The 17,180-nt window shown below is 38.4% G+C and overlaps 1 protein-coding gene across 1 annotated transcript in view; it reads left to right on the plus strand.

Moving 5' to 3' along the window:
* The first annotated feature begins 5,738 nt into the window (after positions 1-5,738).
* The window catches only part of crybg2 (crystallin beta-gamma domain containing 2), a 45,701-nt gene continuing 34,259 nt past the window's right edge, over positions 5,739-17,180 (plus strand). The window contains exons 1-2 of the mRNA XM_078268466.1: positions 5,739-6,078; positions 15,397-15,514. Of these exons, the coding sequence (XP_078124592.1) occupies positions 5,897-6,078; positions 15,397-15,514 (300 nt within the window). The 5' untranslated portion in view covers positions 5,739-5,896. The remainder of the gene's footprint in view (positions 6,079-15,396; positions 15,515-17,180) is intronic.

Genomic DNA, 17,180 nt, shown 5'->3' on the forward strand with positions numbered 1-17,180 from the left:
CCACTTAAACTTTCAAGTTTTAGAATAGCCTACTAATATTGCCCCTCCTATTATATTATGACCAAAAGGATCAATTTAAACACCTTTGATAGCCGCATTCCTCTCAAGGAAATCTGTTTATAATACAGTTATGTATACAGAAGCTGTCTCTGATACAGTGTATCACAGCTCACTAGATCATCTGTAATATATCTGCATATTTTACACCATCAGGAGGTATTGTGGGCAAATGAAGCCTCGAGAAATGAACCCTTTTGCAAACCAATTGGCTGGAAAGCTTCAATGCTTCATGAGGCTTCATCTCGCCATCACTACTGTTTAGTTTCAGTTAGATTTATTAAGTCGCAGGTTTATTATACAGTTAATTATTTATTTATTCATAGTCACCTTTTTGTTTGGTCATGGGGGTTTTCTGTGTTTGTTTAATGCATTTGAAGGAGTAATTGATAGAAGTTACGTCCCTCATAAGGTTTTCTTTATTATGTAAAATAAGTGCAAACTGTGTCTAGCTTTGTCCAGATTTTGGTCAAGTTAGAAATGTTTGGTAGACTCACCGCTGGAAGATAGTGGTGCAGTCCAGGGCTGATTGAGAGCCCTATAAAAGCAGTGGCCTTTTACTGTAATACAAACACAGGCTCAGGAAAGATTTGAGTGTTGAGGTGTACAAAGAGAAGGTGAGAGCCGTGCTGATACAAACGTGCTGTATTGACAATTTGGTAAAGCCTAAAGATGAGAAGTTGTGCTTCCACAAAAGCATGCTTTGTCTCATTTTGTCAAGTAGATTTTGTTGTTTTGGCTCCAGTTTCTTTTGATATTTTCTTTTTTGATTTATACTTGTTTGGCACCCTGCAAATAAACCTGTGCTGTTTTTTAAGAAATCTGCCTGCCTATCTTTGACGCTCTGGCTATGCTTCATGACAAGTAAATTTTTATCAAATGGAAAATTTCCAATTAACACAGTACGTAGTTCACCTAGCAATAAATCAAGTAAATAAGCAGGTGACACAGAAGCAGTGTGTTTGCCTGTAGCCAAGACTTCTTGTGCAGTTGCCCTCTTACTTGGAAGAGACGTACGTGTGTGTGTGTGTGTGTGTGTGTGTGTGTGTGTGTGTGTGTGTGTGTGTGTGTGTGTGTGTGTGTGTGTGTGTGTGTGTCAATGTTCACTTGCAGTTTTGTTACTGACAGCCAGTGACAAGACACCAAACATGATTAGTCTTTTTCTTCAGTGGTGCATGCCTTTATTTGTATATCATCAGGGCTCAGGGTGTGAGGGGCAGTGAGTAATAGCACAAGAGTTGTGACACTGTAGAAGTCAGCTAAATGGGTCTAAAGGTTTAAGATATAAAGATAATAAATGTTTGTTTATATCGCCATATTTAGTCAGTTCACTTTTGTAAAGAGGCTATAAACAATATTGATCAGTTCTCTTCTGTGAATGCTTGAGAGTTGTTTTGAAAAGTAACCCTAGTGCTGATAAACTAGGACTTTTATTGCAAACAATTTTATAACAAAAATTGTATTTAAAGAATGTGACACCTAGTCCTAGAATATGAGAGGTCTATCACTATTAAAACATATTATGCTTGGCTACTGTGAAAGTAAAACAATACCAGGCAACTTTAGTATTTCGGTATTTTTTCCATTCAGGAATAGAGTGAATGTACAAGGCAAAGTGGGCAACTTCCCCAGGGCTAAAAAATCTCAGCGTTCACTGTATTTTAATGATTCTTTGGTAAATGGATTAATTGTTATTTTGCTACAATAATATTGGATCATGCACCACTGTAACGCTGTCACAATAATGACATTAAAAGCAACAGTTTCAAATGTATTCATCCAGTCTGATTAGAAGATTGATACCACTCTTCAGATACCAGTGGTATCAATCTTCTCATCTATTTCTCCACCAGAGTGCAAAAAAACTGCATTTCCCAAAATGTTCCACTTTTACTATAGGATGGGTTCTGCTTTATTACCTGATCTTGAGGCCTTCTGTCAAAATATTTATCTATACAGGTGCTGGTCATATAATTAGAATATCATGAAAAAGTTGATTTATTTTAGTAATTCCATTCAAAAAGTGAAACTTGTATAATGTATACATACATTCCACACAGACTGATATATTTCAAGTGTTTATTTCTTTTAATTGTGATGATTATAACTGACAACTGATGAAAACCCCAAATTCAGTATCTCAGAAAATTTGAATATTGTGACAAGGTTCAATATTGAAGACACCTGGTGCTACACTCTAATCAGCTAATTAACTCAAAACACCTGCAAAGGCCTTTAAATGGTCTCTCAGTCTAGTTCTGGAGGCTACACAATCATGGGGAAGACTGATAGCTGTCCAAAAGATGACCATTGACACCTTGCACAAGGAGGGCAAGACACAAAAGGTCATTGCTAAAGAGGCTGGCTGTTCACAGAGCTCTGTGTCCAAGCACATTAATACAGAGGCGAAGGGAAGGAAAAGATGTGATAGAAAAAAGTGTACAAGCAATAGGGATAATAACCGCACCCTGGAGAGGATTGTGAAACAAAACCCATTCAAAAATGTGGGGGAGAGTCACAAAGAGTGGACTGCAGCTGGAGTCAGTGCTTCAAGAACCACCACGCACAGACGTATCAAGACATGGGTTTCAGCTGTCGCATTCCTTGTGTCAAGCCACTCTTGAACAAGACACCGCGTCAGAAGCGTCTCGCCTGGGCTAAAGACAAAAAGGACTGGACTGCTGCTGAGTGGTCCAAAGTTATGTTCTCTGATGAAAGTAAATTTTGCATTTCCTTTGGAAATCAAGGTCCCAGAGTCTGGAGGAAGAGAGGAGAGGCACAGAATCCACGTTGCTTGAAGTCCAGTGTAACGTTTCCACAGTCAGTGATGGTTTGGGGTGCCATGTCATCTGCTGGTGTTGGTCCACTGTGTTTTCTGAGGTCCAGGGTCAACGCAGCCGTCTACCAGGAAGTTTTAGAGCACTTCATGCTTCCTGCTGCTGACCAACTTTATGGAGATGCAGATTTCATTTTCCAACAGGACTTGGCACCTGCACACAGTGCCAAAGCCACCAGTACCTGGTTTAAGGACCATGGTATCCCTGTTCTTAATTGGCCAGCAAACTCGCCTGACCTTAACCCTATAGAAAATCTATAGGGTGTTGTGAAGAGGATGATGCGACGCGCCAGACCCAACAATGCAGAAGAGCTGAAGGCCACTATCGGAGCAACCTGGGCTCTCATAACACCTGAGCAGTGCCACAGACTGATCGACTCCATGCCACGCTGCATTGCTGCAGTAATTCAGGCAAAAGGAGCCCCAACTAAGTATTGAGTGCTGTACATGCTCATACTTTTCATGTTCATACTTTTCAGTTGGCCAACATTTCTAAAAATCCTTTTTTGTATTGGTCTTAAGTAATATTCTAATTTTCGGAGATACTGAATTTGGGATTTTCATTAGTTGTCAGTTATAATCATCACAATTAAAAGAAATTAACATTTGAAATATATCACTGTGTGATGAATGAATATAATATACAAATTTCACTTTTTTAATGGAATTACTGAAATAAATCAACTTTTTCATGATATTCTAATTATATGACCAGCACCTGTATACATAACTGAGCGCTGTGTAAAATAAAATAAAATAGGACTTTAGAGGTTCACATTCTGTGTCCCTGCAAGTTGCTGCAGGGAAATACCAGCACAATGAGTGATATGATTTCCCTTTAACTACCCTCCACATAAAAATGAGATTATGTAAGATTGTGTTTTCAGTCTCTTATCTCACATTACCTCCTCATGATTAGCAGTGCAACCAATATGGGTGACTACTGTTATAGGGTAGCACTACAAGGCAACTTTAGTGTTTGATTATCAAAATTATACCTTTAACATTATCGTGTATTTCATGACTTAAAACAAATTCATGAGACTATATATTGATCTGAGAGTTAAAGAATTGAGTGTTTTAAGTAACCTACTGCAAATGTTGAATATAATTTCTATAATTCACTGAGAGGGAAAAAGCTCAGTTTTTAATTGTATTATTTAATTGACCATTTATTGCCTTAATCAGTTCATATTCATGTCCTTTTCAAACACGTAGCACACACTGGAACTGACTTTAATGACTTTGATTGGATTGAGAAAGCTAGTAGCGCCATCGTGAGGTAGAGTAAGCCATATGCATGCAAACATGTGCACAGGTTGCCCCAGTACCAGTGTTGGGGAAGTTACTTTAAGTTGACTTAGTTACCTCCTATGGAAAGTAACTTTTTACTTTACTCGTTACTTTTACGTTACTTTTAAAAGCAGGCGTCTCTGGCAGAGACTAAAGTTAATTATACAAAAACTATCTTTGACCATAAAGCCAATCCATGGTTTATCAGTGAAGTGTCTGGACTACACTGCAGACTGGATCCTCTACTCACAGAGTGACTGATTCATTATGAACGAGTCCAGCGCGTTAGCTTTTTCTGCTTGCCATAATTGCTCTGCTACCAGCCTCTGTCACGCCCCATGTGGAGCTTGTGAGCGCGCAGCTGAGAATGCAGCGTCGCTGTCAAATCTGTCCCTGGGAAAAGTAACGTTGCGCCGAATTGAAAAATGAACTACGTTTCGTTACCAAATTTTCAGTAGTAGCGCGTTACACTACTTTTTACCCGAAAAAAGTAGTTACGTCACTGTACACCTTACACCCAACACTGCCCAGTACCATATTGGTGCCCTTTCAGCAGATCTCTGATCAGGTTGCAAACTGCATAGAGACCACAAGATGTCGCCATTCAACCACTGTGATTGCACACTGTGGAGGTATAATGAGGAGATATTTCATAATTGTTGTCTATATAATATCTAATGTGAAAATTGTTTTGTGTAAATGCCCATCAATCAACCATATCTATCTGATTCCTTATTGTTATAGGCCTAATTATTATTATTATTATTATTATTATTATTATTATTATTATTATTATTAGGTACAAAAGCTAAACATTTTAAATAATTATCTGTGATCCTGAACTTTTCCCATTTGTGTCATAGCAAGTGCTGCTAGTTATCTCCTATCATCAGACATACAGATTTTAAATATTATTGATAACATCTTCGAATATATTTTTTAAACATGACTTAATAAGATTTTGACAGGGGGATAAACCGATAATGCCAGGCTCTCTTTTCCGTGGTATGTTTAGTTCTCCAAGCTTTATCAAGATGGAGACAGACATTCCATATCTGTTCAAGTTCAAGTTCCACTTTATTTATCCTTAGAAAAGGAAATTTAGTGTGCAGCAGGATGTCTAATACACTACACAGATTTAAAAAAGCACCACCAGATGCCAACAGCATTGTAAACGCAACACAGGACACACATAACACATCAACACATCAATGGAGACACTCCTTCCCCAAAAACCAATGACAGAATCCAATTGGACAGTACACAGGTAAATCTGTCATAATGACATGGACAATTGCTAATTCTGTGTGGAAAGTGGAAACTAGGGATATTATTCACATATTAGGCAGACTACCAATAAAAAACGTGCGCATAATTTCAAGCAACTTGGAGAAAATGAAATGTTTTCGAATCATTTTAATCGCATAATATATGGTTGTGTGTAGCAAGATTCACCGGAAAGCAGTATCATTGGGAGGCTGTGTGGGATAGGTGTTGCTCATCGGGGGCGTGTCGTCGCCACACCTGAGCTCTGCATATTGCTCAGAAAATGAAGCAGCAGCAGCTGTCATCTGTCAACAAGTGGTAGCCGTGGAGTTTTTTCCCACTCTGCGACTATTTTCATCAGTTTATGAATCGATCATCAGCGGGCAAGAAGTTGCGACTCGTGTAAAGACCCGCTCTGCCTCGCTGACATCACGCCCAGTAGAGATGGCGAAGAACTCATCCAAAAGATCTCTGAAAAGTTTGTTCTCCAGGGTTGATGACAAATTGGACGAATCGGTGGAGAAGGATGTGGACAAAAATAAGGGCGAGAAGAAGAGGTTTTCGTTCTTAAAGTTCAAGACAAAGCCGAAGAATGACTCTGTCCCCGTGAAGCCGGAGTTGCTCAGGTATGTTTGCACAATGTCGTGAATTATCAGTAGCCAGTGTTCATGACATGTGCATGTGTCGTGTAGTATGTCTTATCATGGAGGAGCAGCCACATGAAGCAGCTTCTGGTGCTTTAAAGAGCCACACAACTAGCCTAAAGATATCCTACAGTGTAATTACCTCAGCTGCTCCAAATGTATTGCCCACTGTATATTTAACCTTTTGGCTGGACCTTGGTCACCATGGCCTAGGGCCAGGACTTTAACTTCAAAACTCTGTCCCTCTGTGCTCCGTCACTGAGTGATGAAGTACCCATTGGTCTATATGATCGTGATGACGTCAGTGTTGGGCTTCGGTCAAATAGTCAATTTTGCTTAGGAAGGTCCCTAACGGAGTGAAATGACCTGGAAGTGGTTAAGTGGCTGCCATGATAAGAGCTGTTCGAATTGTCTAAGTGATAAGGAAAGGTGCTTCAATGCTTCCTTTATCATCTCCTTTAGCATAGGATACACTGGACCATCCTCTACAAAAGGAGGAAAGGAGAAAATGCCGTCCCACAAGTCCTTGCGGCAGCAACATTTAATAAAGCAACGCATCACATTTGGCCATTCATATTCAGAATATTGACTTACGCTGCTGACTGCTGTCTCGTGTGTAAATGTGCACAGCAGTGAACAGCTCTGCTGTGTTTACAGTTTAAAAAATATTGTCCTCATTAATAATGTATTTCTTTCACCCACTCGCAACCATCTAACCCTTATAACATATAATATGTACAGTAGATCCGTAGGCCTAACACGTTCTGCTAATCTTGCATACATTTATTTTCATACAGTAATCGGGATTCATGCGGATAAATGGGCCTATCAGTGGGCAGGAGGGTGAGCGTGAGCAACCAATAATAATACACTTTTATTTGCAGAACACCTATACAAGAAACAGCCTATAGCTCAGTGCTTTATAATGATGAAATGACATGCAGCGAGTGCTTCACATGACCAGACATAATTAATGCCGAATTAGATGGGAAATAAAATGGTGATGAAATAATATTTTCCACCGGGTTGTCCACGTTTATAGAGAGAGATCCTGCATGAAACAACACAGTGAGAACGCATGGGGTGAAGTATCCAGATGCGCTTTCTGTAGTCTACCTTCGGAACAGTCTAGTTTCATCACGGCAGACCCACGTCAATAACATCCACTGTCGCGTAGTTACGTAGTTGGCAGTAAGGGCAGTCGGCTTCTCCTCGCACCGCGGTTGTCTTTTCCTAATATGTGGAGACATGGACCTACACCGGGCCCTATGCCGTAGCCTGACGTACACCTCTCGATAAATGTAACTACATGCACGTCGATCGGCTGTGGCGTGGTAGAGTTGTATTTCCCCCGACTCATTTCAGGGTTCTCCTTCTCCATAAACAACATGAAATCAAGGAGAGGGTTAACTTTCCTGCTACAGATTTCCCACCGTGGTCAGAAAGCACAGGGGAGACACTTTGTTTCTCTCACTATGCCTCTAGAGTCGAGACTCGCTCCGAAGCTAATCGCCGTCACTCTCTCACTCGCTCTACCACACACTCCCCACACACGCATGCCGGCCCTGCTAAGAGATCGACGCACCCACCAAAGCACAAGTATAAACTTCAGGCCACTTACGTAGGCTACAGCGAAAGCTCTGCATGGAGCCTCCGCACAACCATAAGGCACGCTTTAGACCACAGCCTTGGTGTTTCCCCATTGGCCCTTATTCAACCTGTATTGGCTGACTTACTTCTGCTATGCCCATCAATTAGTTGGTTAACTTCCTGAACACTTGGTGGATGTTGTTGGTGCTGCTGCCACCATTTTTAACTGTTTTAATGCACAGGCTTAGCAGCACTGGCAGAGTAGGCTACATGCAGATGATCGGCACAATGAAAATGTCTTAACTGGAGAGATGACGTAATTTGGGAAATTGTGTGTGTGTGTGTGTGTGTGTGTCTGCCTGTTCCTCTCTGTCGTGCTCTCTTCAGACAAATTAATATGTGAAACAAGTAGGCCTATGTAATGTAGAAAAAAACAATCACAAACAGCAGTGGCACTCGGCTATTTCTGAATAAATATAGTGGATGGGCAGGTTTTGATATTTGTCATTTAAAAATCTGGGGGGAATTGAAACTTCAGGTGAAACAGGGAGAAAGGGGAGGAGGCAGGAAAATCAAAAAGGTTGGCAAACAGGGGATGTGTATTTGATAATTTCATCAGAACTATATTTATATTATATCATATATAATATGTCTTCTATATTGTTTATAGGTATCACTGTTTTATTCTTGCAAGATTCCCTGGCACCTTGTGCAGCACTATTACTCAACATTGGCACCGAAAGGAAGCGGACAGCTCTTCGTCGAACAGATAAACAACAAAAATAACAAAAAGTAGAAGGTCTACACATTATGTAGAAAAGAGAAGTCATCTTTAAAATGTAGTCATCTGAAGGTAGCGCAATGAAACAATGCCAGTGTGACTTAAGTGTCACTTTCAGTTTCCAGCAGAAACTAAATGATGTTTTTAAAGCAGCAACAGTAATGTTTACAACATACTGAGTGAAGTTGAGAAAGAATGAAGATTCAAGAGATTTATTTGTCGCAGACATCAGTCGGTAAAGGTCATTCATCCCGTTCTCTGTCCTCCTCCCTTTGCTGAGGTCCGATGAAGTCACTGACGTCACAAATCGCTTTTAGCGTCATGGGTGGCGCGAAGCTCCACACGGAGCCGCTATAAAATAGTTAGTTAAAAACTCAGATTTGACAGCTAGCTGTCTCAATTTACCCTGCAGAGATCTGAGGAGCAGTCAACCATAGTCCTCATAAATCCACCGGAGTTTAAAATTCCAACACAAACAAAAAGCGGAAGGAAACGGACATCGGCAAAAATACATGCATCCGTTGGAATTTCCTGCGGCACCGGAGCAATCCCAGAAGTGGAACGTCAAGGTTACAGACTAGTACCATTGTAACTCAAATCTTATCACACAGTAGGCTGTCGAAGAAATGTATCCAGCAATAAAGTATTTAATGAGGTCTAAAAAGGGTTATTTTCTGCATCATGCCAAATCCATTTCCTAAGATTATTGAGTTGATAGTGATTTAGATCAAGGACATTTCTGTCTAGACATGACTGTTGAAAGAGGGACTGTAAAATTCATAACATTCAGTCCATTATTTCAGTCATTATGTAATTGTGCTAAAAGCAAATGAAATATGGAGAAATTAAAGCTTGCAGAATTCTTCAGGACCATGCAGTACAATAGCTTATACATTTTTTTTTTTTTTTAGAAAAGTCAAACATATTTTAGCTATAGCCCAATTAGGCATGTATTTATTCAAAGACAAAATGCATGATCCACTATCTATTGTTTTTTTTATTTATTTTTTATCATTTTGATCTATATCACTTCGATCATGTTATTTTGAGCTGAACAAATTAATTTAGTTAGAATGAATTGATGATTTGTCTCTAGCTCTGGTTCTAGCTTCTTCATGTGAATAGTGTGTGTTTTTTTGTCTTTTGTGATATTAAAACTGAATATCTGCTTGTTGGAGAAAACAAGTCATTTAAATAGGTCAATTTTGGCTTCAGGCAATTGTGTTGTGTCTTTCACAATTTATTTTCTGACATTTAAAAAAAAAAAAACTGAGAAAATAATTGACAGATTAATTGATAATAAAAGTAATATTTTTTTTTACAGCGCTAATCTTATAGAAAAGGAATTGTTAACAAAATAGTGAGACACATTCATGCTGACTACAAAGTAGAGGCTGTTTTATACTGCTATTTGCTAACAGTTAGAAGACCGGATCCCTCAAAATTTAGCCGTGTGTACTTTTATTCATGACTTTAGGCATGTATGCAGAAGGCACGCTGTTTTAGCTGAGCAATAAAGCCATCATTGTAAACCGAGCAAGAAACATCTGCTAGCCTGTGATGTGCTCATTTTTAAACAATACATCCTCCTTGACATGCTAGACAAACATGATGATAGTTTTTCCTAATTACTATCCAATATATTTGTGATTAGCCAATATTGGCAGATAGGTAGGTCCACCAGTCCAAACCAGTGTGTTGCTTTTGCTTTCAAAACCACTAAAGGGCTAATGTTTTAATTTTGCAAGCATTAAACACAAGCACTACTATCACTACATTCTCACAACACCAGACAGTAGGGTGTTGTGCAAAATGTCTGCAAGCAGTAGCCCCTCATTTTCACCACTTGTAGTTGGGCTATAAAAAGAACTTGGGTGAGGTTGGTGTAGAAGTCAAGTGCGACCTTACCCTGGAGAGACAAAGGTAGTTTAACAGTATCATACATGCACATAGAACGTTTTTAAAAGTCAGTTTTGAAGCGTTCAACACTGTCAACTTCACCATTGTGGCCTGACATGTTTACAGTGCAGACACAGCACTGAACCTGACACAATGTATAAGCAAAGGGGTGTGAAGACACACACAGGTGAGGCGGTGTTTGAGCCACAAGTCACGTGACAGGGCAATGTAATCATGTTGTTCATGGTTGTAGATCAGACTGAAAGACAGCTTGTGTTTGCACAGGGCAAAAAAAGAAAAAGAAATGACACTACAAGAAGCGCCTTTGCACACATGAGTAGCACACACGGGTTACGCAAGGATAACAGTTTAACAGCAACAACAAGCTTTATGTTAATATAAATTTGCAGGACAGAAGTATAACACATTAAAACAGAATGAAAAGCCTCTCAACCACTGAATCATAATCCCAGTTATAATTAAATCCAGACATAGACTAAATCTGTTTTTGTTGTTAGTTAAGGATTTAGTTTTAATCCATGTCCTGGGTATTTATGTGACAAATACTTGAGGATTTCAAGGTCTTAGAAATACATCTTCAAGATATTTTGTTTGTTTTGACTTCATAGCAATTCATACAGTTCAAGGGGATGTCAAAGTCATGTTGGACTTATTTGAAACTTCACCCCCCTTTCTGTATGACATGACAGGAAACGCTCAAGATGACAAACACACCCAGCGTTTTGGTATCTGCTCAGGTTTGTTGTTGCTGTGGTTAAAGAGATACTGTAGAGAAACCTGCTGCTCTACATGTCTGCTGCATTAACTACTAATCAATTGCAATACAAATACACACACATACACCATCATTGTGCCGAAGGATACATAGACAAAATCTTAGTCATAGTTGAAGCTTTGATGATTGACTCAACTGTGTTTAAATACCTGAAATCCGGAACAATCAAGGTCAAAATGAGTCACTGTATAGTGGATCTTTCTGTAGGAACTGTGGTCACATAAAGTGAGTTTGCTGCACACCTCTCAGTAGAAATAATTCATCCTTAAACATTTTTATTGAGGTGATTTATTTTCATTACCTTAATTTCCTTCGGGATAAATAAAGTATCTCTATCTATTATTGTGACCTAGTATTGTCATTGTGGATGTGAGTTGAAGTACATGGAAAAGTGATGATGTCTACCCTGTTTAAAAAAAGTATTGTTATATAAGCATGTTGAAGGATATAGTGACAGTAACTAAACTGATTTGTTAACTGACAGAACACTTAAGGGGAACTCCATCGACTTCTGATAAATCAACTGAAGTCAGCATCGGTCGGGACTGAAGACTACAAGTTTGAAAACTTAAAAAAATCTGGGCGTGTGGAGTTAGAAAGAACCAGACAGCTTATCTTTGCTTGTGGCTAGGCCTGTAACAATTATTTAATAATTGTCTAATCACAATCATTTTTAAGTACAGATAATCACCTTTTCTTTGTTAAATCACAATTAATTACAAACATTAGCTAATGTCCTAATGTGTATGACTGTTGATGGTAATTGTCAGTTTTATGTTCATTTAAGAAAAAAATACAATGTTTTATGATAAAAAAGAAGCATATTTACTTCATGGGCTGTGTTTGCGTTATTACACCATCTGGGTCACATGACAGATATAACCAAAAGATGTATCCTGGGATTCATTCAAAACTTTAATTTAGTTGAAAAAATAAATACATAAATACATATTTTTAAATTTGCCTTTAATCACAATTACTTCTGAGACAATTCATTGTATAGAAAAATGTAATGTAATGGAATTGTTACAGCTCTACTTGTGGCTAGCATCTTGAGGCTACATTAGCAGCAATGCACATAGGACAATATCTGGTATCCAAATCCATGTGTTGCAGTACTACAGGACTCCTACAGGACTTGATTTATGTTTGTGCTTTAACCAGTTTCTTTCTTTTATTTATTAGCGCTGTCTTATACGAACTATTTGTCTGGAATTCATCCTTAGTTGCCGTTTTGCTTTTCTTCACTATTGCCTGGCCATTATTGACAGGCCAGGTTAATTAGCAGTAGAGGAATTCATAGAGCTGGATTCAGTGAAGTTACAAATAGCTTTGTCAGTAAATGTTGGGCTTCAAGTAGTAAATTGCTGATACTGCTGTCGAGTTATCTATTGTCTAATGTTTTTTGTTAAATAGGGTTATTGACTCCAAATGACTCCACAGCCTAACAAATGTCTGACTTGCATCATTACGTATCAGTCAGACAAAAGATATAGATGATCCCTTTTTTAAATGGAGGGATCACTTCTCTCTCTGCAAACTTTTTTGTAATTTATTGACATAATATTGAATTAAACTAATTATCTTGCATGGTGGTTCACTACAACGAATGACAGTGAAAGCATAATCAATATGTTTTGTGTGTATCTATTTAAAGCAGAATTAGCAAATGACTGAGATTCAACATCAGCTACTTGATGCTTAACAAGTGATAGCTGTGTGCTCTAAACAATTAAAATAGTTAAACAATAACTTTAATACATCGGGCAATAATACATCAGGCAGTAGCACTTGATGATAGTAGCACATGTGGGAATACAGAAGTAAGGCCCTCGACAGATGACAGCAACATAGATGCAGACATCCTTTAATTAGGCTGCATTTAAAGCCCAATTAAAATGCCATTGTGTCACTAAGCAGTCATTAACACCCTTTTCCAAACAGACTGTAACTATAAAACAGAGCAGGGTGGCCTACATAGTTGTCTGTCATCTCCCTTAGGTCCGCATGCCTGAATGTACCATAGCAATGCACACAAAGGTTACAAAGACTGTTTGAGCTTCTGGAAACAAAGTAGAGAATACATTTTTGCTTTGATATTTCAGTTAGAAGTCATCCAACAGGATTTTAGAGGAAAGAGTCATGTATGTGTTTGCCTAGAGTTAAATATGAAGATGGATACCAGTCTTGTCTATACAGCGAGTAGCATATTTTCAAAAATGTTCAACTATTCCTGTAAGGTGACCGAGATGGTGCTTAAAACATGTGGCTTGGCTGTGGCAAGTGGATGCCAGTTTGTAGATATAGATGCAAATGTGTGAATTTCACTGCTGTAGGCCTCACCTCCTTCCCTCTCTCTATCAATTGTGTTCTTATGCAAACAAACATTCCCACATTTTATTGCACAGCCAGAGAAAGTAAAGGAAGTACTCTCATCTCTCAGTTACATCCTGTTGAACTTTATCCAAATCAAGATTCTTTTTTTTCAGAATGGCAGGTGTTGGCTTTGCAAGTTCACAGAGTGGAAGGCTCTGCATGCTTCTTTGTGTAAACACACATCACCTAGGGACAAAGATATGACTTATCCTCTTATGTCTGGACATCTTTTATGACAAAAAATACTGTTTTTATCAAGGGAGTCTGGTGTATATTTAAGGGCTTTAGTTCCTTGTCAGAGAGGGCTGTCTGAAAGCAAGGTAAAGCAGTGAAAATATTCTAAATATAGTGTGTCGACCACAATCTACTGTACACTGACTATAGATAAGTACCTCTTACAACCCCACTTTAAAATATTCAAGTCAAGTGTGTTTGTCTGTCTGTTTTACTTTTTGAATGTATTTGTGTCCATGTGAGGCTCTCAAATTATATAACAGTATACTGTAACCCCCAACTGCTAAAGCTGCATTAGGCCTTTAAACAAGGAAAAGTCGGAGCAGTTGTCACCTACAGTATATGGGTACAGGAAAAGATCGCTCCTACCTGCACAACTAGGGCTGCTCGATTATGGGACAAATCATTATCACAATTATTTTTGGTCAATATTGAAATAACGATTATTTAACAAGATTACTCATTGACTTCTGGAAAGATGTTGCATTTATTGAACCTAAAAAACAGTGAAAACACCTTGAACTGTGAAATTTCCCTTAATATTTTTCCGTTTCACTTTTTGAATTCCCACTTCAGAACACAAGACATATATATAAATAAGAGTTTACCTGCAAAATGTATTTTGCAAAATAATGTTTTTTCTCAATTGCATTGTTTTTGTGATCATTAAGAGCCGAAATTGCGATCAAAATTTGTTCAGTGATATAGCCCTATGCATAACAGCAAATGGTGTGCATGTTTGCTGTGTGCACGCTTGTGAGTATGTACGAGTTTTGAATTCACAGACAGTGGTCTATTAAATTGTGGCGCTGCTGCTATTGTTTGCTTGTCATTTGACTTCCTGTTTCATCCAGTTGTGCAAAGGAAAATAGCTTTTGTGTATAAAGCAACCTTTGTATCAGTTGTTTAAGGTGATGATAGCTCATGACTGTTTATGGAGCCTCTCTGTTGACTTTAAAGCCCCTGCATCCTCACACTGACGCTGCATGTCCCAAGACACGAGTCGTAAAACAATTGACTGAACAAAGCCAAAAGCCTGTTGTTTTGCAACAATGTGGACAAAAATGTAATTATGCTAATACAATGCTCTTATTTAGGCTTGTAGCTACCAATTTATTATTTTAGGTGACAGCTAATGTAGCTTCCTAGCAAGTTTGAATGTTTATTAACTTTGTCCTGATGGCATAATAAGTTTTTGTTCTATGTAAAAGTCACACTTGACATGGAATGTGTTCTAAGAAAAATAAACTCACTCTCTGCTTAGCCGGTTCAGTTCAACATTCCCTAAACAATGATTCACTGCTTTATTTAGCTAAGCAGCATATTTCTTCTCTTCTTCTTCTGCACTGCTTATAGTGCACACGATTACTTATATGTATAGTTTTCCTCATGCACTACCTCATTGTTATAGTATGCTGTACTGTATATTGCATATTAACTCATTAATTTATTATAAAAAGTTTGTCTTTATTCACATAACTTAAACGTGTCAGATGTTTGACCAAACTTCAAAGCTCCCATTGTTTACATATTTGTTTCGGTTGCAGGAAACATTCAAAAGTACAAATTAAGCTAATATATTTTTCAGTTAGTAGAGACTGCACTAATTTCATGTTTTTGACAGTGTACCCCTCAGTGCTGCTGAGCCCAGTAACACTGCCGAGGATGGAGAGGCCTGGGCTGACAACATCGCTCCGGACGACAAGAGGTTTGCTCTCTATGGCACCGCACCGAGGTCAAAGGTCAGTCACGCTGTTTGCATTGTTGACTTCTTTTCACAGGTAGTTATTAAAAAATGGCCAACAGTCCACAGTGAACACTATTTTGTAGTGAAAGTTAAAAAAGAATAAATATATATATATATAGAGAGAGAGAGAGCATTAGTCTGAGTTTGCAAGTAAGCTTCGAGTGTACATGAAGCCACACATCCCTTTGTGTCTGTGTGTCAAACTGTACTGGATGAATAGTGTGACTTGTGTGTCTTATTTACATTAACAAACTAAGTAATTAATGTTATTTTGGGTATTTTAAATTCAAAAACATTGGTTACAGTGTGTGTTTTAGACAGATATCACTTATAATGTTCCACTAAACTTTATAGGACTTTATAGGCCTTCCCAACTAAACAAGATACACCCCTAAAAAAAACCCCATACTTTTAGAAAAAAAAAGTTACAAACCTCAGGAGAGGTAGTTTCAAGAGGGATCCGCCTTCCTCTGATGACTGGGAGTGCAGCCGTATGTAAGAAAAGGCAATAATGAAGACTGAAAGAATTTGTATGTTGTACAGTATTTGTACAGCATCGTGGAGATCATCATTCATTAATAAAATATGGCCTTTAATTACACAGGAGCATTATGACCACAATTATAAGCAATGGAAATGTTTCAACTGTTGAGTCAAGCTTGGCAATCAAAAGCTGATGGCTGATTGTCAGACTGATAACCAGTTTTATACTTACTGCTTTGCCCTTTCCTGAAAGTATTTCTAATTTCCTCATCAGTTCTGAATGGGGAATATCTTTTTTAGCATTACTGTATACCAGTAAAATATGTCTTTAGCACAACATGTTCACATGATTTGACTGATCCAGACAGGGTTTTAAACTCCATACCCTTTCTGAAATGAAAGGAATAATTCTGATCTTTTGAAGTGGGGTAGTATGAGGTACTTTTTCACAGTCAGTGTATTACTGATTATGGATTAAATACCTCATACAGCCCCACTTCAAAATATCCAAGCTATCCCTTTAAGACAAGACAGGCATTTTACTCTGTTTAAAGCTATAGTGCGTAGTTACTTTCTCCCCCTTGAGGAATTCTAAGTAATGAAAAACTGTCGGTGCATCCACATGATACAAGCCTTCCGTGATCGCCCACCACCCCCACTCTTCCACGCAGTTGCTAGTAGCCAAGAAGGACACGGAGGAAAAAAACCTGATGGTCTCTTCAGAAGAGGTAATTGCATAGCCATACTGAGAAATACAGAGAGTTTTGTGGAGATGATAGTCTTAATTAGCTTTGTATCAACTCATTTGGCAATGGCTTGAATGTCACGGACGTTCATTAATATAAAAAAAGTTACGCACTAAAGGTTTAAAGTTTAAAAATAGCATTCTCGCTCTGGTTTCTTAAGAGGTTGAGACATGTGGACTAATGTTGTGTTGAGCTTTAGTCTTATATTATCATCCCTAAAAATACAAGACACACTTGTTGCAATGTCGTCCATATTTTAGTCGTGAGTGTATTCATATGTGTGTTTGGCTTTCAGATAGCAGAACAGGCCTATAGGTTTTCTCACGGCATTCTAAATATTTTAAAACTTGTCTGAACAAGAATGTCCTGGGGGGGAAACATTTTGTGAAAGTTAAGCATAATGGCCTGTTAGTGATTCCAGGTCCCCATTCC

Source organism: Sander vitreus, chromosome 14, assembly GCF_031162955.1.
Source record: "Sander vitreus isolate 19-12246 chromosome 14, sanVit1, whole genome shotgun sequence".
Lineage (NCBI taxonomy): Eukaryota > Metazoa > Chordata > Actinopteri > Perciformes > Percidae > Sander > Sander vitreus.